This window comes from Dendroctonus ponderosae, unplaced genomic scaffold (genome assembly GCF_020466585.1).
Source record: "Dendroctonus ponderosae isolate FM_Combo_2020 unplaced genomic scaffold, Dpon_F_20191213v2 Dpon_F_20191213_3, whole genome shotgun sequence".
NCBI classification, from domain to species: Eukaryota; Metazoa; Arthropoda; class Insecta; order Coleoptera; family Curculionidae; genus Dendroctonus; species Dendroctonus ponderosae.
In genome coordinates, this window is record NW_026018508.1 from 9228487 (window position 1) to 9255372 (window position 26886).

Genomic DNA, 26886 nt, shown 5'->3' on the forward strand with positions numbered 1-26886 from the left:
CAACCTATTCTCAGACCTACTGAATATACATACAAAATTTCATCAAAATTGGTCAAGCCGTTTCGGAGGAGTATGGTAACTAAAACTGTGACACGAGAATTTTACATATATAGATATGCATATAAATTATATATTTAAAAGAAAATAATTAATCATAAAAGCATACAATAGGCATGTTTTAACTATTAAGTTTGGACACCTAACCATCCCTCTTAGATGGTAGATCCATAGATGTTATTGAAATATAAACTTTAACACACAACTTACTTGGCCTCTCCTCTTCAGAAGCCGATTTGTCTCCTTCAGAATTTTTGTGATGTTTCTTATGACGATGTGAATGTCTTCTGTCTGTTGGAGCGTGGACACCGACAAAGACGCTGTGCGCTCTATGTCCTAATCACAAAAATCCAACAAGTCATATTACTAACGCCGGCTCAAATATATCGAAAATGTGTTTTTACTTTTCAGCACTATAAAATGTCGTTTTCTATATTTTAAGCTGTCTCCTCTATGTCTTCTGTTTAAACGTTGCCCCAAGATGGCTAGTGTTTTAATTTTCAAATAACTATCCAGTGACCGATAAACCATCACATGAATCTTTTGCGAATCCCAACTAAACTTAAATTAAAACGTGACTAAAAAGCCGAAAATGGCATAAAAAAATGGGAACACGAATACGGAATATGTTTACTGCGCACTCCGTATATTGAAAAATTATTTTCAAATGTGCACCTGTTAAACGACAAAAACTTTCAACAAAACGTCCTTCTAAAATTCAGATTTATTGTAATTTCGGGGTTTGACGCACTAATGAGCAACATTGTATATTTTTCACATAACAGAAGCAAAACTTAAAACAAAGAAGCAAAATCAAAAGAAAGTTGGGTCAGTTTTTAAAGAGGCAAAACTTGTAAATTGTTTATAGTAATTAAAACGTAGAAATATTTATAACATTCGTAATAAATGTTCATAATAGGGCAGAAAGACCTATTGGGTCGATAGCCTTTTTCTGTAGGAAATAAAGATTATTTATATATATGTTCATAATAATTAATTAAGATGTTAGTATCCGTAAATACAAAGGTTTTTTAGCGACAAGCGTACAGTTTTTGGGAGAAGAAAAAATTATATGTTCGCTCAAGCCGCAAAAAACGTTTTCGTTCATAATAATGTCGAATGCAAATTGTAATCTATTGGATTTAAAGAATCGATTAATCAAATTTTCGTTACGTCGTTGTTATATATTTGTTTAGACGATTAGTCAAAGCCAGATTTCTTAATTTTTGCTGAGAAATACTTTGCTTAAAATAATATTTTCTGGTTTTCATCGCAAGTATAGAATATAAATATAAATCTTATAAATAATTCTTACCCTCAAAATCTAGTTCACCAAAAGATTGTTTAAGCTTTTCCACTCTTGGGTCCTTTGGAGCTTCATCATCGTGCGGATCCATATTAGTTTACCTATAAAGAAAACCTTTTTAAAAAAATGTAACCCAAAAATCAACTTTGATTTCAATAAATAAATAGAAAATTTTAATTTGGAGTTGCGTTACCCTAAGATTTAAATTAAGACCATGTACATCTCAGCTTCAAATAACACTAGGTCACATTAGGATCAAAGACGATTTAAATATAACTTAGATACGAACTGAGAACCTCAGTTTTGAAGGCGTTTTGCAGGGCAAGCCCTCTTGTATAAGTGCAGAAAGTTTCAATTTTCAGTCATCATCAGGCTATTTATGAAAATTGTTACAAAACTGCGTTGGATTTACGTGGTTGTTTCTTTTGCATTCCGGAGTTTTGTAATCTTTTATTCAGGAACTRACAAACAACGGGATCCGCTTTTGAWTGTATTTTATAAGGCAAAGTCTGATTTATAAGTGGAAGATRTTTCAATTTTCARYCATGCTTTWTTTTGAAAATCGTGYYTGGTTTTCGTGCGGGTTTTTGCAGGACAAGTGTTTAGGCATTTCTTTCCTCCGAAACTTACAAACCTAAAYAGTCCGTTTGGAATGCATTTTGCAGAGAAAAGTCTCTTATAGAAATGTAGAAAGTTTCGATTTTCAGTCATCATCAGRCTATTTTTGACAAATTTTATAAAACTGCTASTACAACTAAAATTGGTTTACGTGATTCTTTCTGCTGGCGGAGTTTGAAATTTTTTATTCAAGAACTAACATACTGAAAGAGCTGATTTTGTATGTATTTTATAGGGCAGTCTACATGTGATTCTCTGAGAAATTTGCAAATTTAGAGAGTCGCTTATGTGTCAGATTCCTAGAGCACAGTCTGGTCCAGAAGTCGACAACGTTTCGATTTGGAATCACCATGAGGCAATTTTCCGTAATATTTGAAAATCGTGTCTAGTTTTTGATTGTGGCTTTAGCAGGCCGGAGTTTAAAATCTATTTTCTCAGTCACTTCCAAAGTGAGAAAGTAAAATTTGGTTGCATTCTATAGACCAATGTTACAATTTATAAGTCAAAAACGAGTCGATGTTCAGTCATCTTCAGGGAATTTTCTTTAGGAATTTTTTTAAATTTTGTATGTGCTTTGTGCTTGTTTTTGCAGGTCACAGTTTGGCATTTATTTATTCGAGAACTAATATATTCAGGGGATCGACTTTGTAGGTTATATAGCGCAACGTCGTAACTATAAGTGCAAAACGTTTCGAATTTCAGCTATAATCACGAAATTTTTGAGAAGTTTTCAAAATTGCATGTGATTTTCACGGAATATTTAAGCAGGCCGTATTTTTACATTTACTTACTCAGAAACTTGCAAACTTTTGTATCAGGTTTTTCGGGCAAGATCTGCTACATTACTCGACAACGATTTCGATTTTGAATCATCATCAGACAAATATCAATAATTTTTAAAAATCGTGACTAGTTTTTGGTTGTGATTTTTGGCTGGCCGAAGTTTAACTTTCAGCTTTCTGTAATGGGAGAACGGAGAAAATACGTTTTGCATGCGTATTCTAGTGCAAAATCGTTTATATAAATGCAGACGGTTTAGATTTTCAGCCATCATCAGGCAATTTTTGACAATTTGTACAAAATGACGTTTCGTTTACGTGGTTCGTTTTTGAAGGCCGGAATTTGGATTTTTTTTATTCGGTAACCAACTAATTAAAAGAGCGGCTATTGCACCTATTTTGTAGGAAAAATTCTGATATATAAGTGGACAAAGTTTCGATTTTCAATCATCAAGCTATTTTTAACACATTTGTTTTCTCAACTTTGGAGTCGGGAGTACAATTATCAAGAAAACATTGCATTTTCTGATTTAAAAATGCATCCAAAATGCATATGAAGTTGGCCTAAAGTATCAAAATTCGACATTTAAATGCATCTGGTTTACATAGTGTAAAATATTTTTGGCTTAAAAATTGTATATCCGATCTTCAAACCTTCGCAACTTTCGAGGTTTCTAACCGATTTTAAATTTCTCAACGGTAGTTTTTAGCGAAAATCACACTCTTTCAACCAAGTTCTTCAATATCCATATCGGACGGGTATTAAGAGACCAAAGGAAACATTTCCAGAGCAAAAAACTCGGGTCTTAAATGCACTGGCCATTTTGTTGCTGAATATTTTGCTTGGAAAATCGCCCATTCGGCATTAAAATCTTCATAATTTTCAATTGATATTAATTAATTGCTCAAAAAGCAATTTTTATAAAAAATTACTATTCTATATATTACTATACTTTCAACAAACGAAAAAACACAAAAAATCGATTTATTTTCAAAAAAATATTTTTGGACTTTAAAATACAACAATTCAAAGCAATTTGTCCGGAAAATCGTCTTTTCGGCTTGCGTAAAATGAACGTTCGAAGTTAGCAAGAAATTGCAATCGAAATTTGCGTATATTAAAATAGGAAGTGAAGTAAATTGTTGGGTGAGAAAAGGTTTGATTTAGCGTCTTCTGAGCATGTTTGAAAATATTTTTTCAATGCGATTTCCTTAAAACTATATAGGTGTTTTTAATGATGAGAGCAAAGTGAAAATTTAATTGACATATAAAATGTTTACAAAATAGGTGAAATTTTAACAAAAATAGAATAAAACGACTGACTGGATAGCCAGCGTTAATTGAGTATAAAAAAATCTAATGCGCTCCAACGTCGGCTTGGTTTATGTTAGGCGGGGAAACCTGTTTTTTTCACAGCGATCATTCAAACGGATTGGAACTTGGAACTGTTCTTTGAAAATATTTGCGTGCGCACAGGCACTTTCCACAAAACAGTCAACAATAAAAAAACTGAAATCGAAGTGCAAATCTAAGGAATGAGTCACCCAAAGGGCGATAAGCAAATAAATGATTATGTTGCTTCAGTAGTTCGGTACCTTTGGAAATGCTGCTTGCATACTTAGTTTATTCAGATAGTGAACAAAATGGGTGGCCAGTTCTTTGTGTCCATCGCGTTCTTATAGAATAAGAAAAGATAATAAAAGCGTAGAATCTTTGTGGCCCTTTAGGCAAATTGAGAATTGGCTTTGTGTGTTCAAGTGTAGTGTGATCTTTTTGAGGATGAATGGATAGAAAATAGAGAACGGAGGCGCCAGCTTGCAGAAAGATGGTAAGAATGATTTATAATCTATAAATCTTTAAATTTGAACTGAGTTTGGTTTTCCGAAACATAACTGAAGTTTTATGGATTCTTTTGACATGGTTTTGGGCAGATTTTCTGCTCTACTGAACACATTTTCTTCTTTCTTTCCAGGTGGTACCAATGCAGCTTTTGGTAAGTTTGGCATTACTTTTCCCCTGGTTGCCATGTAGATGTAGAACTTTTAGTCCCATATTATTGACTTGCATTTTATGGTATTCCTCCGTGTCATATTTATTCGACGTGGAACGACGAGGGAGTTTCTGGATTCTGTAATGGGCTTTTTGAAAATTTTTGTTTCGCTTTTTGGCAAATTAATTGAATCTCATACTTTGGGCATTAACTCGAGGTTTTCTATGGCAGACTCTTTTTATATAAACTTTTAAAGGTTAAATTCAAAATAAATGTCGTTCTCCTGTTACCTCCACATTTATTCTGGTGTATTTTGTATCAATTATTGGTGTTTGCCTGTTATCAATTACACTCGAAACTAAACGGTTTTCAAATTCTCAATGGGGTTTGCTCAGATTTACAAAGTTCAAGTTTTGCTGCTTGGTTCTCCTAATGGTCAGGCTAATGCCACGTAACATAAGGGCGTTCTGCCGTGAACGCACTTTTAATTATGGCTGAAGCAAGTATATCAATTATTAATATTTGTCTGGTGTAAATTTGATTTTTTGCTGCTTTTAAAGTAAATGATACCCCAGAATCCAGACTAAAGAGCCTAAAGGTAAGTGAATTTTATTGATTCTTTTGTGGTGGTCTAGCGGATAGTGCCTTTAAATGTTGCAAGTGGTCCTGACCCGATAATTTAAATTTCGCACTGTTTTTCCAAATTTCACAATCTAAACAAATAATTTTTCCAAACGATTCGTTCCAACGATTTTCAGTGGCCAGGATCTGTCCAACTATTCCAGTTTTTCTTGCTGTTCAGCGCCCTTCAAGCTGCATGTAGTCCAGATCAAGACTATATCCAGACTTGCGGCTATTCTTCTAAATTTGATCCACCTAATGGTTTCAGGGAATTGCAGCGGCCTGAACGCCTGGACAGCAATTTATTTTGTAGAAGTAGATGGCAACCAGGGTTGTAGTTTCTTTTTGATAGCATTTATGCTGCTCGCATGTGCAGATTTGCACATTTTTCCACTTCGCTTTCTGCGGATTTTATATAGCGGTTTTTTGAAAATTGTAGTGCTTCTATTTTCGCATTCCAGGTGAATTGTTGATCTATTTTAGTAGGTCTAATTAGAAACAAGAATTTCCCAAAGCGCTCCATAGAAAAGGTTTTACTGAAGGTTCATACATTTTTAATGGTTTTTAGATGTGCTAAACATCAAGAGCACTTAAAAATCTGATATACTCTTGATTAACTTTTTAAATGTTAGATTTCCCATATCGAAGTAAATATGGAAAGGCAGTTCCCGCAGAGTGCCATCGAAATCGTTCGAATGATTACTTTAATATTGTCTACCCTTTCCCGATAGAAGTTCTGAAACTTTCAGACCTCGTTACCGTTTGATTCATGATAGGCAGTTCCTAAGATTTGATTTACATCGAAATATTCCTAATGATTAAGCAGAKATTTTTAGCCGTTTCCATATCTATTAAAATCGARATGTCAATAACAATAACATTTGATCTCYTCTCCGTYCAAGTGAAGCCTTTGTACAGAATCTTTTRAAGATTTCTCTAAAATTTGTAATTGTTTTCGAGAAATAAGCTTTTAAACTTTGGCGGTTATATCGGAAATTCACACCTTTTTTTTACCCCGTTTTACCTATTAGTTTTCTTGTTTTTTCTTCTAYYTCTTTAGAAGTTCTCAAAACTAGACAYAAAAAAGCSATATTTTGTCRTTCCAAAAAAGTCCCAAATACAAATTTTTATGGYCATAGTAAAACTGCTTAAGAATCAATTAAAAATAAACAAAAAAAWTATTTACGCTTTGGCATGGCACCCYGTCTCTCGGAAATTGTTAACTTTCAGATAAGTCAAATATGCTTGAAACSCAGTACTTTTGCCTAAACAGTATTCCAGTGAGTTTTGGTACGTTAATTGAGGACCACTTTATATAAGTGTAGAAAGTTTCGACTWTCAATTTTTGACAATTTTTGCAAAATTGWGTTGGGTTTATGAGTTTGTGTTTGCGGAGTTCGACATTTTTTCATCCAWCAAYTAACATAATAAGAAAGTCACTTTTACATCCTATATTTTATASRGAAAATTTGCGTAATGAGTGTAAAGTATTTCGAATTTCAKTCATTATCTGGAAATTYTTAAGAWTTTTTTAAAAYAGTCTAGTTTYCTTGARGATTTTTWCACSCCGGAGTTTAGCATTTATTTCGWCTGTAACTTGCAAAACAAGAAARTTAGTTTTGAATGCAGGTTGTAGCGCAAGGTTACATAAGTCAGAAAAGCTTTGGTTTTCAGTCATCATAGGGTTATTTTTGATAATTCTTACAAAATTGCKTTTGGTTTACGAAGCTGTTTTTTTTACCGMAATKKMCGAARATTTGCATTTTTCCAAWCCAGAACTAATTAGCTRTGAGAGAGTCACTTTTATATGTATTTTATAGAACAGCGTGTTGTGGAACAGCTATATGTGGWMAACGTTTCGATTTTCARTCATCATCAGGCTAWTTTTAAAATATTMTAGAAAATRTTTCGTTYGGTTTACGAAGGTGTTTTTGCAGGCCGGACTTTGGTARTAATAATAYAGAAATCATCGAATTAAGAGAGCTGCGTTTKCATGTGTTTTATAGGGCMAAGTTCTGATCCATAAGTGRAAAAGTTTCGATTTTCAGTCATCATCAGGCAATTTTCCAGGAATTTTTAAAATTTAATGTGATTTAAGCGGTATACCTATTTAAGCAAGTCGCAGTCTCATATTTATTWTCTCAAAAACTTGCAAAGTTTGAGAGTCGGTTTTGYAGGGCAAAGTCCRTTTTMTTAGTKAGMAACTTTTCAATTTTGAGCCTTSATCAAGACATTTTCAATAATTTTTCAAACTCGGGTCTGGTTTTCGTGCCGGTTTTTTCAGGCCAGAGTTTAGCTTTCAGTTTCTTCGCAATTTGCAAAATAAAGTGAATTTTGAAGGCGTTCTATAGAACCCCCCTATAGGGCAAAGTCTCTTATATAAATGTAGAAAGTTTCGATTTTCARTCGTCATCAGGAGCTTTTYTGCAAAATYGTGTTGTGTTTSCAGGCCGGGRATAATTTTSAAAAAGTGTYTGGCTTTCTACAGRGTTCTCGATTCGGAAGCCGGAGTATATMATTTATTTCCCCTGCAAATCGGGATGGTCACTTTTAAATGCGTTTTGTAGCGYAAAGCCACKTATATAYWTAGTYARAAAAGTTGYGASTTTCAGTCATCAGCAGGTTATTTTTGACATTTWTTTKTTCGTGATTTTMGCGGTATATTTAAGCAAGTCGTAGTTTCACATAYATTTTCTCAACAACTTGCAAAGTTTGAGAGGCACTCTTCCATCAGATTTATAGGGCAAAGTCTATTCTATATGGAGGYATCATCAGGCAATTTTCAAGAATTTTTAAAATTCGTTTGTAAAATTCAGCAGTTTTCTATCTTAAATCGTTTTCAACTCTTAATGCTGAATTCTTTTCAGCTGGAAACGTTCCTAATTATTGATTGAGTTTTTTTAAAACGTTTCGATGTTTTTCCACCATCTTCAGTTTGTCGACTCGTCTAGGTACTAGGTAGTTGTTGCTACGTCAGATTTGTGACTCTCTAGATGGTGGAAAACACTGAAACGTTTTTAAAAAATAAGTAATTTATGAATTTGAAATAAATGACCGAAACCCAGCAAAATAGTTTATATTCAAATTAGAAATACAGTCAGGAAAACTTACATAATCAACTTAATATAAGCAAATATATTTTACATAAAACGTCTCAGCTCTCTAAAAGAAGTGAACCCCTTAAGAAATGGCACCAATTTTGAAGTGCCCCGCTTACAATCAATATTTTATTTAAAAATATTCCGCTGCCCCTTAGCAAAAAAGTGGCTCAATAGTTTTATTCAAACATTGTAACTGTTATAAGATAAATAGTTTGTAAAAATTGGAAATGGTTCGTAAAAATATTTGAATATTTAAAACACCATCGTAATAATTTTTACTGGACAATAGATTTTTCAACTATATTTTCTATTATATATTTTATAATATAAATCATGATTTTTTGTTCAATAGTATGAATAATAAGTTTTCCTGTCTGATATTTTACATAAATAATACCGAGTGTTCTACCGGTAACCACGGCGAACGATATATGGGAAACATAATTAGGAGAAATATGTTTTCATGTGGTTATTTTGCTACGGATTTCAAATATAGTCACTCTCACTTGCCATAATGAAAGTAGCCACGGTAAAAACAATAAAATGCTAAATGCATATTTACAATGGTCGCTTACCATTTGAAAATATTTAATATTCTTGCAGGGACGCTTAAATTATACAAATGGGGATTATTTGAAGTAATTTCGTATTATTCGAATCAAACAAGACTTATTTTGTAATGAAATGTGTATATTAATCAAGGATATATGTGTTTAAATAAACCTTTGAATATTAAATATCACCATGTGCTTTCGACCGACAACTACGTCATCATCTGGGCCGTTAAAAAACACAAAAGTAACGGTTAGTACTCGGGGGGATAAATACATGAATAAATGGTAAAAATAAAAAATAAATTAATATTGAACAAGAAAATAATTTAATTTTTAACGGTTTATTTATACACATATATCCTTGATTAACATGCACAGTTCATTACAACGTAAGTCTTGCTTGATTAGATTTTTCCAGTGTGTACACACCCGCGTTTGCCCCTGAATTTATTATTTATGAATAATGTGATAAAGTTCATCAAGAATATGTGACACATTTCTTCTTCTCTGCAGCTCTACAACCCTTGGTGGGTCTGGGCTGACTGCACGATTTTTTCACCCTTTTCTATCTTGAATAAATTCAGGATCGTATGCTATAGCTCTCAGGTCTGCAACGATGTGGTCTCCCCATCTCATACGCGGTCTCCCCATATATCTTCGCCCTTCCGAGTTATGTTGCACGAACTTCAGCTTTTCCGTAGTAATTGTCCAAGTCTCACTCCAGTATATGACCACTGATCGTATGACTGTTTCAGATATTTTAATTTTTGATCTTCGGGATAGATTCTTGCTGGATATAACATCTTTTAGAGCGGACATGCGTCTACAACCGCATTGGGTTCTTACCTTGACTTACTGTTTTCCTCATTGATTGATCCCCCAGGTACCTAAATGTTGTTACCCTCTTGAAAGTGTACTCTCCTATTGCAGCGCTTTGCCCTATCCAATCTCTGCTCGTTCTTTTACAAACACACATGTATTTCGTTTTGTCCTTGTTAATTTTATGGCTCAATACTTCCGCCGGACTTCCAACTTTATTAAATAACTTCTTTATGATTATTACGGTGTCTCCAACCACGTCAAAGTCGTCGGTTAAGGCTAGGAGAACCTTGGGGCCCTCAATACCAAAGGCCTCCGTGGTAAATTCCGCCTCTCGTATGGCTTTGTTCAAGGCTATATTTAATAATATAAAGGATAGAGAATCCCCCTGCATCAAACCACTAAATATCTCAAACGCCGTTGATACATGCTATCGTATGCTTGCCTAAAGTTGATGAATCACTCTGTTGAATTCCCAGCATTTTTGTAACATTTGCCTTATTGCAAATATCTGGTCGACAGTAGATCTATTTTTACGGAATCCACATTGGGGACTACTAGCCTGACTACGATGGGTTTAAGGCGTTCCAGAAGGATTGTTTGCAAGGAGCTTTCGTTGCTCTATTTTCTCTCTCTATTCTAGAAACTTTCGTTTCTCGCTCTATTGTTACCACAATTTCCTTTCTCTCCCTTTTTATGGATAGAGTGAACAGACTTTCTTTCCACTCATCTTGTATTTTCTCCTCACTCCATATAAGATTAATAAGTCTATGTAGTTGCGTTTGCGGCGCTTCTCCTCCATAATATAGTATGTAGTGTATAGTATATATAATATAATTATACTTTTATACATATACAAGACACGGTTTTGGAAATATATCATAAAATATTTCCCGCTAGACAAATAAATTGACACGATTTTTTTCGAAGAACCCTACCTTTGAACCATTCCGGTTTAGGTGGCTCATCCTGTATACGTGTGTGTTAACGATTGCACACACGCTAATAATATTGTATTGTTCGGAATAGACGAAAATATCGAAGAGTACGCCAATGGAAACTGATGGGATTTCAACAAAGCAATGTTACAAAAATATCTAGATTCTCGGAGTATGGTGGGTAAACCTGATAATGAAACTGAATCAAACTGCTTCTGTCGAGATCCACTCAGTTAAATCTGAATATCTTCTGAAAGGTTTTGCACGCGGTCCAACATACCTTCACATTTCAGTACCGGTCCCTGAAAACCAGTTCGAATCCGTTTATTAGCTAAATATTATTAGTCATCGAAATCCAGTCATTACAAATACGATGCTTGTTGCAATTTTATATTTTATTTTTATACAAATATATTTATATTTGTATATATATATCGCCTATATCGAAATAAGAATTCCATTGACATTCAAAAAATATTTCAATATTTACGGATATTTAAATGCTAATTATTAATTTAATCTTATAAAATACGGTTCACAAAATATATATAATATTGAATGCAATATTGTAATGCAATTAATTACGTATTGTAGGTAGTAGTATAAAAAATACTACTTGGTTTTACGATAAGATAAAGACCCGCAAAGTTATAGATAAAAGATTCCGCCGAACAGGAACAAATATTAAATTATTGATAAGCTACTGCATTATTTACTAAAGATATGATTAGGTGCACTCTTCGCAGTAAGTTGTTGCTCTTTTTAATTCACACGTCTTAAAATATTATCTGAAGATGGCCATTCATGCTTCAAACCAATATGTGTTGTACCGCTGATACGTTAAAAAGTTGTCCAGTTGTTGCTGGTTTTAGAATTTGCTGAAAAGCACACTCTTAAGATTCCATTGTCATGTTTTGAGAGTAACATCCAGTAGGCAATCAAAAGAATAAACGATGACGAAACGAACTTAATTCATCCTAGACAATGCACATGGAAAGTTTTTGAGCGTAGAAAAGCTTCGGTCATTCCTGCCTAATCAACCAAGTGAATTTATTATATTTCTGATTTAAATAAAATCATTTTYAGTATTGACAATCAAAATTGTATTGTCTGATATTATTCAGTTGGAATCCGCTGAATAGCCAAGTTCCATCCAAATATATAATTAAATAWACAGAACAAACTTCAAAATTATTTTTTCATGAAAATATTAATTTTGCATCAACAGCATATATCGTTTTTTAAATTGAGCTTCCATTTCATCASCTATTCACAAAAACAATGCATATATCTGAAATAATAGCTAAGCTTTTTTTTGAAYAATTTGGTTTGTCAAATAGCAATAACAATAATAATTATCTTTATTTCAGAACTGTTATTTTAACCTACCATCAGATAACGTCAAAATGCTCCACTCTTTTTTTTATCTCATAAAGAATTTTAATATTTATTACGTATTGAGGGCTTTGCTTGGTGTGGTAGTTTGTTGGTGATCGTGATGCTAATTGGTTAAAGATACCAGTTTAGCTGCTTGAACTAATAGGTTACCTAATAGATGCGGCAGAACAAAACACTATTTTTCTTCGTCCAACGTTTCGACTATTTTTTGCCATAATTATGGTGTTGCAACAGCAAATTGGCTTTTAATGTTGGGTTTCAAGGATAAAGTACTGAGTGAAAAAAGTTTGTCTATTATTTACAGCAATTTATTCGAATAATCCTATTGTTCAATCAATCGTCAATAAAAAAAATGTATAAAGTTTTTTTATCAATCAATATCAATTTTATATTTAAAAGTTTGTGCACGCCACCGTCAGGGATTTATCTAAATCTAGCAGACCACAAGACGTAAGTAAAAATAAACGACTTAAGGCTTATTCACACTACCCGACTCCTAACCGACCGTCAAAGACACGACAAAACATTCTTATTAGATAAGTCAAGGGTGGTGTTCACTTTAACCGGTAACGGCAAGCTAACGACTCGTCAACATATCGTTGTGCATATATGCAATCGAATAGTTGAGTGCTAATAATACGTTAAGTTTATGCTGCGCAAGTACGAACATGTTTTCTTTAATTGAAAGTATTACCCAAACTGAAACTTACAAATCAAAACGAGAGACAAAAGAGAGACTCTCCTGTCCCTGTTAAAACCTTTACAAATCGACGGCTGCACGTTCTACAGTTAACCTGCAAGCGCTTCACATTTACCCAAGAGTTAACTAGTTTCTTTTAAATGATCATAATATTCATTCAAATCCATATCTAAATGAAAAACCAACGACATCGATTGTAGATGTACCTAGTCTGTTTTTAGATGTCCCTAGTCTTTTTCATATTTTCTTTACTTCTTTTTTCCTTTAGATGGTGCTTTACATCAAATATTTTTAAAAAAATAATGAGATAATAAACACGAGTCTGGATAAATAAAACTTTATCCTTTAAGTAACTTTTTTTGATAAATTATTTAAATTGCATGGTTTTTATTTTTTGTGTTAGCTCAAATTAGGCTTGGGTAACACTGTGTTGAGTTGCGGTATTGAGTTCTCTGAGTTAACAAGTTATAACTCATAGGTTAATGAGCTATAAGTAATTTATTAAAGTTTTACGAGACCCGAGACTGAAATTTTCACATCTAAAAAAAGGTCATCAACTTGACTTTGCCAGTATTTTACAGTAAAACGTATATTATTACAGGAAAAATGCGGGTTTTCTGTTTAGATGCAGTGTTGTTTCCAAGGGTTTTCCACATAAATCATTATAAACTTTTCCTTTTTCAGTTAAGGGAAATATTTTTGGATAAAGATTTTTCTATCAAAATTAATTTTGTCATTTTTGGCTGAAAACCCCCCATTATTGTCAAAAAAGAATGGAACCATTAGAAAAAATAATGCTTTTTTGCGTTTTCGATTAAAAACTTTTAGTAGTAATAGTTTTCGGGAAAAAACGGTAGAAATTTATTTTCGTTTTGGTCCCGAATTCGACACTTAAAAACGTGTGTTTGTAAAATTTTTACAAAGCTATAAATTTATCTTGTAATTTTTAACAAAAACTACATTTTTTCACAAATTCCACAGTCTTCAGAGGAATGGAGGTGACGAGATTTCCAAATAACCTGTTATAAACTTTCACTTATTCTGTTCGTTTTTTTTATAAAAAATTGTTTTATTTTTGTTATAAATTCGAAGCTGGAAAGGGATTTCAAAACTTTTTACAAAACGACTAAGGATTCGAAATTTATTTTATAATTTTTCTCGGAAAATACTTGAAAACTTTAGACAATTGAGCATTTAGAAGAACAAGTAACTCGGCTAAGACTGGAAAATTCTGAAATTTGAAGACATTTTAAAAATATTTTTAATAAATGACATTTAAAATAAATCTAAAAAAAGTAAAAAAAAAATTATAACAGTTTCCCAGCAACGGAACTGAGTTACTGCGCCGGTGCGTTGGGTTGGCGACCCAAGTCATCTGCACAGCACTGCGCCAACTCCTAAAAATTCACTGAGTTACTCAGGCTTAGCTCAAATAGCTCTGGTACGCAAGAAGGTTGCCAATTGTTCTAGTTTTATTAAGTTAGTTTCCGATGTTCAAGAATCGTAACTGCAGTACAGCGCCAAAATGTCTTACATGTCTGGCTTGGGTTGAATTGCTTCTGTGGATAATGGATGAAGATTATGTTATGCGATGCAATATGAAAGCCAAATACGCTATATTTAGTTATTTCTATTTAAGCGGCGAAAGCCTGCTCTCCTGGGGACTTTTTGGGAAAGAATATTTTACCTAAATAATTTGCCCGCAACAACTTAACTAAACAGCAGAAAAATTATTGAAATATGTTGACTGAAACAGACGACTGCAAAGTTCCACAGGAACGACGTTTTAACGTCCATAATTAGGATATAGAAAAAACCTTATTTAACAAAGGACGATAAAATACCCTTATCGTCTCCAAAAATGTTATCGAGTGCGAATGGATAGATGACGTGAGTTATATCGGTTTACTTTCCACATTTCCGGCCTTAAAAGGCAAAACATGTATGTCCCATAGCAACATACATATACATAATGAATTTAAATTTTATTAATCTAATCATTGATAATGCCACTGACGCATTTTTATTTATCATTCGTTTTAAAATTAAACATACAATGTGAAATATGTACTGAAAATTAAAACCATTATATATTTTTTTATTTATATCACTGTGAATTTAAAGTTGCCATAACAAACTTCTGACTTAGACCTTTTTACCGGAATATTTGCTAGCAATTTCGCTAGCTTATTTCGAATGGATTATTTGGTACAAACTTGGTGGTATCAACAAATAAACCTAAGTTCATCTCTAATGCGACGAATGTGCACTCGATAAGTGCACATGGTCACATCAATTATATAATTGTTAAAATATTTTTATTACAGTATATATTTATTCCATTCGTAACACGAGTATTTTGTGTTCGCGAATTACCGGAATGGGAAAAATTCTGAACGCTGGTTAACCACCTGATTGCTCAGGATTGGCGTGCATTATTTAAAACCAATTAAATTTTCTTTTATACTTTAGAAGAAAAATAAAAATTTTATATCTCAGTCGATTTTCTAAGACTTTACATCCTCAAAGTATTAACCACGCGCTGTCATTGATTTCTAGTTTCTTCTACCATCAATCAGCAAAATACCTGTAGTGTTCCAGAAATAGTGTTCAGTATATTCGAGGCTCTGAAAGTTCAGATTTATTAACATATTTCGATCTGATTCAGATTGGATATTTACAAACTTGGACTGAGTACCTATACGCAAGTTCACACAAGTCCGCAATAATTTTTCGTTTCAGTCCGAAACCCTCTTATGTATGTCCAGTTTAATCATGCTAAAAATAAAAATAGCTTTTTATCAGTTTGAGGCAAAATTTTGAAACGTTTTAATTGATGTTTGGCTTTGCGCGTTTAAAAAATACAAATCACTGATAGGAATAATTTGCTTATCATCTACATCCTAGTCAACGTCGGTTGCCTGAGCTCTTTGATCATTTTTAGATAAATCTATCTAGTATCAGCTATAGTATTATTACAAATTACATTAACAATACTGGTAAGATTCGCCTTGTTGGTTGACGGTATCAGGGTGTCTCGGTATGTATAACGCATAACAACGATTTTATTACCCGAAAATAAGACGATCTAAGCAAACTTAAATACCTACTTCTGAAATGAGCAGGAATTTAGCGACTCAAAATCTGCACCTGCTCATTTCATTATTTTGTTCTTACCTTAATTGCTGCAAAATTTTATCTTGCTTAGATACTTATCTGCAATGTTGCTTCATTTTAGTCCTCAAATTAATCGCCTACATCGATATTAACTAATTATAATTTGACTTGTTTTGACTAAAACGTGATCTTTTTAATGCGTGGAAATATTACAAATGGCGCTTCGTTCGTTAATAAATGTTTGTATTTTTGTTACCCTCTAGACTAATCATTTTAATCATGTTCTTCTACTAGCTGATTTTCTTTTAAAACTCTTTGCCTCTTTTCAAATTTTTGCAAGGCACACAGTTTATTTGCCAACAATTATTTATTTACGATAACAATCTCAATAATATTTAAAAAAATCGAATTTTTTCACCAGCCAAATTGAAATTTTTAAGCGACTGATAAAAAACGAAAATCTGAATTAATGAGAGCTAATAGGCTCGAAACGGTTTTGAGGTGCTTGAGATTTGTAGTTTTCGAAATCCATGCCCACAAATCTTATCAGTTAATAGTTCTGTTAATCATTACGAGTAGTTTTAATTAAATTATAAGCTCTCCTGTTTAAATAAATCTTGAAACAGACCTAGAGATTATTATCCGTTTATTTTTATTATCGTTTCCTATTCATGAAGTATAAAATAGAGGAACTGAAGCCTAAACAGTAAAACTCTATAGGAGAAGCAAAGAAAATGGGTATTGGAAGTAGAACTTAGGTGTCAGTGTTAGAAGTCAGTTGCCCTTGGTACTAAAGCTAGTTTGCAATTTGTAAATAAAGAAATACGATGTACCATTAATCAGTAGTGCCGATCCCCTTGAAACTGCTGTTGGTGAATTTTTTTATTTTGCCACTCTAACTGATACTAGGTAGATTTATCTAAAAGTGTTGATAAAACGCAAGTAATCGCCCCATCCTTCCTATTAATGATTTGCGGTTTTTAAACACATAGAGGTTTAACGATTATTTAATATCCTTCAAAATTTATTGCAAATTTAAAAGCGGCGTTAGACCGAAAATTATTGAAAACCACGGTCCTGGAGGTTCGATCTGGGCAACAAACTGTTCAACTACCAAGCTTTAAACACTTTTTGTTGTCTTCATCAGGGTGCCAAACGTTCGCTCAGAAAATAAATCAAACATTTCGCACCCATCAAAACAACAATAAACTATCGAAAGCTTGGTAGAATTTGATTGATTAATTTGACAGTTTCGTTTTTTAAAACAATTTATTTCCAAATGAATATAAACAATACAGATTTTACTTGTGACCGAACCTTAACTACGACTTACTCTTAGACTATCTTAGACTATCTAATACTGAATTACTTCTGACCGGAGCTCTAATTAGGCCTGGGTAACACTGTGTTGAGTTGCGCTATTGAGTTGTTGCCGCTCTCTGAGTTATAAATCATTGATTAAAGCTTTACGAGACCCGAAACTGGAATTTTCACATCTAAACGAAGGTCATTAACATTTTTTCTGAGTAAAGTTTTGTTACTCTCTTCAAACAACTAAAAAAAAGTCATCTATAATTTACCAGCATCAGAACTGAGCCCAAAGAAAGTCGAAGGGTTTTCTTGTAAAATCTATAAACTTAATTATTTTGCATCAAATATTCAGTTGCCAGTACCTTCCAATAAAACGTTAGAAAAAGCGCCGTTTTTCTATTTAGAGACAGTGCTGTTTAGAAATATTGACCTAAGAGTGAAGAAAGTCCAGTTTCCAAGAGTTTTCCAATTAAATGATTATAAACTTTCGCTTTTTCAGTTCGGGAAAATATTTGAAAAGGTTCGGGGCACAATTGAAAAGGTGTGTTCACACGAGCCACTTCAGGGTCTGTCGCTATATATTAAATGTAATCTTAAAGGAATGGCTCTGTTTCATCTTCAAAATTAGTGGCTGAGTTTGTCTACATTAAGGGATGGATATTTGATTCCCTAATGTTAATAATTCTATGAAATGAACTTTACAAGCCAGAGGAGAAATCTGTTGATAGACAAATGCATCATCAAGAACATTAGGTTCTATATGGTATAAACTATAAATCGTCACTTTTTGATGAAAGATACTGTAATTATATTTTATTTAATGTTGTCTTTGTTTGTTCAGCGGACATTTTCAAACTTGGCACCTTGATGCACCACCACTTTGGACGAAGTTGCTCAGTATAACGGTCAAAATTTGACATTCAGCCTTTAATCCCCACTGAGCATTTCTTAAGAAGCATGTTGACTATGCTGTACAAAAGATTTTTATGACCCAAATAAAGTTCGCGCTACATTCGATTCATTTCTATCACCTCAAAATAAATTTCTGCTCCACTCTAAGGCCTATACTGACATTCTATCATCGCGGAGTGCAAGGCTCTGTCCTCACGCGAAACCCCACACCCAAGTTAATGCAAACGATCGTATATGTAAAATATGTATAAGGGACTTCTCATATTTTATGACGATTTGGTCCCCTAATAAAACGTGTTGGTTTGTCGTAAACCAACACTTCCCGCAAAGGCAGGACTGCGTTTCTAACAGGCTGGAAAAACAAAAATCCAACACTACCGTGACTGGTCGGATTCGTGCTCTCTTGTGCTCGTTGGTGCACCAACGATAGAGGAAGGGGCGTGGCCTAGGCCATTTACTGATTGCGACTGCCAGCGGATACGCCACGGCTGACATTATAAAGATTAAAGGTCGAAGCAAAAGGGGTTTTTGCCTTCCCTTCAGGAACACGTTCACAAACCTTACAAGCCTTCACAAACCTTATTGAAAGTCCCTCGAATAAAACCAAAATTGCCACTTCAAAATTATCTCCTGACGTTGTCGTGCATATTGCCAACTCGGAATCCCAATTCTAAATAATTTTCAGATTATTCAGAGTTTACGAGTTACGAAACCTCAAAATTATCGAACTCATAAGATCAAGTCTCATTCATCATATCTCATAATCCCACTCGATGAAAATCAGTCCTGCAATAATTATTCGACCATTGAATTTAGTTATCCTTTTTAAAACCTCTTTAAAAGCAGAATTTTGTCACGTCTTTTATTACGAATTGATAATATTTCTCAATTTTTTTTCATATTTCTCAATCAAGAACCAATGAATTATCGAAACGTACTTGTAAAACCTACACAAATTAGTTAGCTCTCGCCTGAACAAGATACAACTTATCCCGCATCAACTATATGTATAGAAGTTATCCGCAATATTGAATTTCGTGATATTATATATCATTGCGGGGGGGGGCTAGCAGCAATGCATCTGCAGGAACCTGTTTCTATTGTGAACCAGTTCCGGCGAGAATGATTTCACAACCTCGAGCATTTATTGTAAATTATAGAAGACTGGGGGAAATTGAATATTTGGATACAAAACTCTTTGGCGTGGACAGTCAGAGGCAAACACAAGTAGAAGGAGTTAAAGCTTCTTTTGAAAATCAGCATGAACATATTTTGTTTCAAAGATCATGCTTTGAAGCTTCGACAAAATAAGTGGCATATAAAATCATATATGGCATGTTGGCTAGGACAGGGTGGGTTTGTAGGATGGGTTTCAACGTCAGCCCATTAAAACCAAATGGATTTTTTGCGTTAATTTAAGACTTGAGCATACCGCAGTGCTATGGATAATTTTGAACGAAAACAACGACACAAAGCGAAAGAAATATTAACAGTTATGTAAACATACAAACATATGTAAGTGAAGTAGTTATAGGTTCTTTCATTTTGTGCATGGTTAGTTGGCAAAAAAGAAAAAAGTTAGAAATGTTTACTTCACGCCAATGGTCATTTCGGGCCTTGATATTAAGAGGGACTAAAGGGTGGATGACAAACTTTCGATAATAAGCAACATTTGCAAGAATTATGTCAAATTTGGAAGCAATCGGTTAGCACGCTTAGAAAATATTTATTAAATATAAATCTACAAATCCAAATTCAAGTCCCTGTTGCTCGGTAATTTTGGAGATTCTGGAAAACTGCTATATGAACTTAAGGCATTCAGTTTTTATATGAAGGAGTGAGACGCAAACCGATGCAGGTGACATTGAAAAAAATCGAAATAAGTGAAAATTGTTCCATATGAAGTTTGCGTTTTGTTTGTAGTAAAAAGAGTCAAGTAGGTTTTCATGATCTAGGCGAAAAAACTTGTTACAGGTTAATCAAAATATCTTCGAGTCAAGAGGATTCAAGCACATTTGAGTCCTATTTCCACCAACCAAAACGTGAATGTATTTCATGTTTTACCAGTATGGCTATGAAAATCGCGAAAAATGAACGGAACTTTGCTTCGATCTTCAAAAAACTATTCTTACACCGATTTTCACTAACAAAAAGTTTTATTATCTGAGATAAAAGTGGACATATAATTTCAGCTTGTTTGATATGGTTACAGGAAAATAATACACGTGAGTTTGGAATGCAGCGTTCTTAAGCAGGCACTCGAGAACAAGGTTAAAATAGTTAATTAAATCATTTTTTATGATTTGTTAATGATCTGCCTGAAACGGTTGAACAGCTAGAGCGACTTGTGAGGTGTTAAGAATAAAAACAAAAATATAACGTAATTACGTTTTTAGTACAGTGCTTAAGCGTGAAAATCACAGATGATAAATTATTTTGAATTCGGGGATTCTTAGGTTTATGGAATGTTGAAACAGAAATAAAATGTGCATAATTTTATTGCTGATCATTGATCAGATATAATTCGAGGGTCGTCCAAAAACTGTCAGGTGGTTAATTTGATAGCAAGTGATTTTGTAAGTTTGCATATTTTACACTCTATTACGAAAAACCCCAAAAAAACCTTGAAACGGATTGAAGTCTCTCGATGTCGATATGGCAAAGCTATTTTTTTCTATTTTTATATAAACCAAGCACAAACGATATATTTCCTTAAATTTAAAATGAGAAAATTTCCATTCTTCAAACAGTAGGCTGAATGAGAAGACTTTCGATTTAAGCAAAGTACTTGATGAAAATTTTTTAAAGATTCCCAAAGAAAAAAATTACAATTTGATCCAACTTTTACTTACTGCTATTCAATAGAGCCAAGTACTATTAATCTTTGAAGCATTAAACAAAAATTTTAAAAACAATCCATAGCATAAAAAACTCTCAAAGTCATTGAATACGCAGATGAAAACCTCAAGATGTAGTAGAAATTATTTTTTTAACTTGAACTCAAATGAATATTTTTTTATTCGTTTGCCTGCTTTATTTTAGTTTAATAAGATTAAGATTAAGACATTGTCGATAAGTAGTGAACTTTAAACTATTTTTCTTAGAGGCGAAAAAAGTTAGGTGCGTTTCAATTTTTAAATGTGGTTTAATTAATTAAATTCAATTTGTTTGCCATATTTCATAAGCTCTAAACTTTAAAGACAATTTTCTCATTTTTTTAAATTTATAACTGGTACCATCTCAACCCTATCAGAATATAGAATCACTCCTGTAATTTTTGTGCATCATTTGCGGACACCCTATATATCAACTTTATGTAAATCTCAGGTGGTGTCTGGCCGATCAATTTTAATAGTAAAATATGCAAAAAAGCGCCTATCGAACGCATTAAAATACAACCGCATAAACAAGCGTGTTTTAATGCACGTCAAATGTAGAATGTTGGTAGGCGAGAGAATAATAGATGCATTGGGAATCTGAAGTGCTTTATTTACATCAAAATGTTTGTATTCGTTTTTTCATATTTTTCCGGGCATTACAACAAGAGCATACATTTTTCTCGTTTGCAGAGATTTGATTACGTTGGGTTTCTAATAAATAGTTTAAAACGTTAATTTGTTTTTCTCGGGAGAGGTCAGTACATGGGGAAAGCGCAATGTTCAATTGCAGGATGGTCTATTTCCACATTATTGTAGGTAGAATTTGTAATTGGTGCCCATGAAACCTGTTTGCAGTTAGAAATATTCGCAGTGGTTTGTAAGCAATAAAAAGTTTGCAAAAGAAGTCCGAGATTCCTTGAAATTCAACATCTTATACAAAGTAAGGAAAAGTACCTTTACCCAAAGTTCGACAACTTAGCCAATATTACATTACTGTACTCGAGCTAATTTTAATTCAGTTATTATCTCAAAGCTATTTCACCTTATGTAATTAGTACTTGTCAACTTATCAAAAATTAGCTGGTCCTACATACCTATAGCATAAATTGTAAGGATTATGTAGTCAATGTCTGGATATAACGAGTTTAAACATGCTGTTTTTAGTTTAGTTTAGTTAAAATGAACGCACCTGAATTATTAGAACTTTTCCCTGAATTATTAGAATTTATTTTTAATAAATTAAAATGAGGACAAAATGTACAGTCGAAAATTCTCAAAAATATATATGCACTGAAATCATTATACAAGAATGCATTTATCAATACAACGTAGATCAATTGAAATTATTACAAAAAAATAGAATTTCTTAAAAATTATTCAACTTACCGTTTAATAACAAAACTTACACTGACAATTTAGCGCGATAATTTGTTATTACAAAAGAGGTCTTTCCACGGTCAACCCGCGAAGTGAACTGTGATCAGGAAAGCGAGAGTGGAAATAAACAAATATATGATAACGAATTATTTTCTGAAACTAGCAAACGATGTTCTGTGCTGTTAATTCATCATTGAAAAAAAATGTGGAGGGAAGCCACCAATATTTGTTTTGATATGTAAATCACTCATTTGAATCGTTAAACAACCACAATAAAACCGATAATATCTATTATAGTTTTTATTTGCATATGAGAGCTGCGTAAATAATTATGATGCTTTAATTTAATTATTAATATCCCAATGATTCAATGTGTCATTAAGGATTGATTTTGGTTGAGTTTTATTAAAATTATTTGCGCAAAGTGATTAAAAATTTTCGCTTTTCTTCTAGACGGATTTTATCGGGGTATTTAGGAATATTTAGATATAGGTACAACTGAAAAGTGAGGTAATCGCAAACAAAATAAGTCCTAAATTTGGCAACAATATTTTCGTTATTAAATCTTAAGTAAAGCTTTTGCAATTTGATACTAAGATTCAAATACAAATCTTTTGCAACCATTATTTGATACGCAACCTTTAAAGGTTTTTGTTCAACCGTGATAAATCTTGGTTTTGTTTGTCAAATTCAAAATGGGTTTAATCGTTACGTGTGAGCGAATATCTACTGCTCCGACTTTAACATTCGAGAGTTTAATTGAAGGCTTAGTTTCACGGTCTTTGCTACGTTTACTTCTTCAGCAGAATTAATTTGCTTGCAATAATCAGTGGTTCCACGTGTCGATCATAGGCCTGGGTAACACTGTGTTGAATTGCGCTATTAAAGCTTATTAAAGCTTTACGAGATTGGAATTTTCACATCTAAAAAAAGATCATTAACATTTTTTCTGAGTAACGTTTTACTACTTTGTTCAAACAACTGAAAAAAGGCATTTAGATTTTTCCAGCAACAGAACTGAGTCCAAAGAAAGTCGACGAGTTTTCTTGTAAACTCGTTCTCTTCATTTTCTTGCATAAAAGATTCAGTTTGCCAATATTTCACAGTAAAACGTTAGAAAAAACGCGGGTTTTCTGTTTAGAGACAGTGTTGTTTACAAATATTGACCTACAAGTGAAGAAACTCCAGTTTCCAAGGGTTTTCAAAATTAATGATTATAAACTTTCGCTTTTTCAGTTCGGGGAAATATTTTTGGAAAAAGACTAATTATTAGAGTTTTTTCCTAATTTAAAGCAGACGAGTGTTCCAATAAAATGTATCTTCTAATTTTTCACAGAAAATTCCTGAAAATTATCAGTATTTTAAGTAAAACTGAAAAATAATACGATTTTTGCGTAGAAAAAATGCTTAATAGAAACTTTGTTAAAACTGGAATGACCTGAAAAATAAAGAAACTTTAAAAATCTTCTGAGCAATGAGGGCGGCGAATTTTCCAAATATTTTTTTGTAAACTTTTGCTCTGGTCGTTTTTTCAAGATAATCCTAATATTTTTCGGAAAAATACTGAATATATATAAAGGGTGAGAAATCCCGCGTACAGAAAAATTCAAGAAATTGACTATATATTAACAATATTAATTACTTCAATGTAGCTACAGATATTTTACTTTGCTGCTTTAACATGAATGGCTGTAAGTCAGACTGAGTTTGCATGTCTCCAACCAAGTAATCATAATTAAGTGTATATCCTGACCAAGATAATAATAATACATTTTCAGTTGTTTAGTCTTCATTGGCTTCAAGTATGAAAATACTACATAACAACACAATGAAACAATAACAGATACAGGGTGTCCCTGAAAGAACTGTACAACGCTTCACCACAAATTCCTTAACCGAAATTAAGGCGATCTAAGCAAACTTACTTATGTCATATCTAATGTTGCTTCCGTTTGCAGCTACAGGTCGCCAATAATAAGACTTAAACAAATTACTTCATATATACATTTGACAAACCGATAGGTTTTACTGTTTCTGCTGTTGAGCGAAGTTGAACCGGAGTTTACCGTAAATCTAGTATTTTTTGTGTCTCTAAAATGGAACATTATTCTATCGCTGATAAAGTTGACATTCATCTAGTGTATGGATTATCTGTAGGAAATGGACGTATGAGTGTCAGAGTTTATAGTAAAAAATCCAAACCGCAAAAATTCGCAACCATCAAGCATTCGCGAATATTTTTTATCGCAAAAATTTTAAATGAAACATCTTAATAGATGTATCGGAAGAGGCAACGATGCACCCATAAATTGGCCACTACGATCGCCCGACTTAACGCCGCTAGTTTTTTTTCTGTGGAGCTCACTTAAATCAAAACTGTTCGCTCTGCCCGTCGCCACAGAAGCCGAGTTACTGGAAACAATTTTCTATGCTGCAGATTATTTTAAAAGCAAGCGCAACACGATTTGCACATTCCATTTTAGTTTTTTGAAAATAATTAATTTGTGTTCAAGTACCATGTTTATTCAAATCCATCTTTACCTATATGCGAACCGCAGGCAATCACACCATGTAATTTTTCAACGACGGTTCATACGATTGGGGCAGACCCGACAACTTCGTCCTAAGAATTAAGCTGTTAAAAAATTATAACTGTGGAACAAGTAGAAAGAATCTTAGTGTAGCTAACAGAAAATACATAAAATTAAGCTGTAGACGCTTACGACTGGCCACAGCCAAAACATATTCGTAATGAAGAACTGCATCCATATCATTTTACCCTCCTTCAGAATTTGTTGCCACTCGGTGACCTGCTAGATTAATTTTTTTAACACTTTATTTGAACAATTAGTCAGTTTTTTTACGTCAGTTGATGCTACATTTGTTTATATGCTATTGTCTACCATTTTTACATCACGTGGTGTTTAAGAGGATAATGGGAAGAATAATCAAATTTAAGATCAAGACTCGCCTTCGATTAGAGAATGAGATTTTTATAAGTTTTCAGTAATGTCTAGTGTTAAGTTGGACCATATGCATTACCAGCTTGTCTAAATGCTCGGGATTCAGATTCGAGATCAGATTTTGGGGGGAAACAGCTTAACATACTTGATGCCTGATATTGCACTAGATAAACCGCAAACTATCAGCTTTAATCATAATGGCGCGCCAACTCTTATTGGTTCCAATTTTGCCCGATTGAAGCTCTCATTTTATTCCCTTTTTTTACTTTTGGGGCCGCGTAACAGGCCTGGTTAATCAAAAATAAATTGAGTTGCCCGGGGACTCTGAACAAAAAGTTTTCACCAGAGTTAATGCCATAAGGGACCAAGAAGGTATTTTATTTCGAGTGAGGTAATACTTAAATAATTAAGGCAGTAATATGAGCAAGTGCAAATAATTAATAATTTCTTTGAAAAAAAAATATTGATAATCAAGACCCAGCTGGGAAATGTTGTTGGCTTTCCAGATTTAAGAAAAAATTTTATTAAACCGTTTTCTTACGAATTGGGGCGAAAGATGACATCCTAGCGGAAAACGTTCAATGGGAGAGTTGTAGATAATAAAAATCTAAAACTTTTGTAGTTAACACTTTTTGACATCACTTACAATTAACCATCAGAATGGCGAACAACCGATTTTTCAGCATTATATTTTTTTCTCACGCATAAATCATTTCAATTACGTGAAACTGTGTAAAAGTATGTCCTTTTTTGTGTTGATTAAGGATGATTTTTTTGCAGTTCAGAAGACGACTAGCATTTATATTATGTACATTATTCGAAAACACTACGCTTAACTTGCACAAATAATTGTCTTGATTTTTTTGGATTTCGAAAGTGTTTAAGAGGGATTTTTAATTGTTGAAATGTCTACCTTAAAACGGTCGATGTGACTTGGTGGTTTATTTATCGTTAAACAGCTAAATGTACTAATCAAATTGGAACTGGTTGACGTTGAATCACTAATTTACAACAAACAAGTATGTCTTTTTACACAAAAAAAATATGTTTAGTAAACACGATATTGAAAATTTCGAAAGATTTCCAATGAAATTTTTTGCTGAAAAATAACCAAACAGCATAGTGTGCTTTAGCAGATGCCACTAATCCAACTTGAAAAACATCAGTCCAAACTGTACTTATGGGCTAAATTTAAAATAAAACGCTTCGTATTCAAGCAATATTTTACTAAGGCATATTTGGTTAAATTGTAGATATTATTTTAACATATCCATTTCTGTGACAAATTCAGTGGGAACCACCCGGTAATTTTTAAAACAATAAATTAATTTCCTAAAAAAATTACAACTATTGCCACAGAAAAACAATAATAGTATTGACAAAATATAAACACATTATCAGTTCAAATCATTCAAGGATTATTGCATAAAAGCAGCGAAATAAGA

General features: G+C 33.0%; 1 protein-coding gene across 1 annotated transcript; it reads right to left on the bottom strand.

Annotated features, from left to right (window-relative positions):
• Positions 1-184: 184 nt before the first annotated feature.
• LOC125502362 (sodium-driven chloride bicarbonate exchanger-like) lies at positions 185-22630 on the bottom strand. Its single transcript, XM_048664550.1, has 3 exons — positions 22488-22630; positions 1373-1464; positions 185-393 (listed from the first exon to the last, which is right to left on the bottom strand). Exons 2-3 carry the CDS (start codon positions 1452-1454, stop codon positions 200-202), a joined length of 276 nt encoding a protein of 91 aa, XP_048520507.1. The 5' UTR covers positions 1455-1464; positions 22488-22630; the 3' UTR covers positions 185-199.
• Positions 22631-26886: the final 4256 nt, after the last annotated feature.

What these genes read in the sequence shown, in the direction of transcription:
- LOC125502362 (XM_048664550.1), bottom strand. Translation starts at nt 1,454, where the DNA reads ATGGATCCGCACGATGATGAAGCTCCAAAGGACCCAAGAGTGGAAAAG. An exon ending in TGGTGAACTAGATTTTGAGG is followed by an intron (nt 394 to 1,372) that starts GTAAGAATTATT and finishes TTTTGTGATTAG; the next exon opens with GACATAGAGCGCACAGCGTC.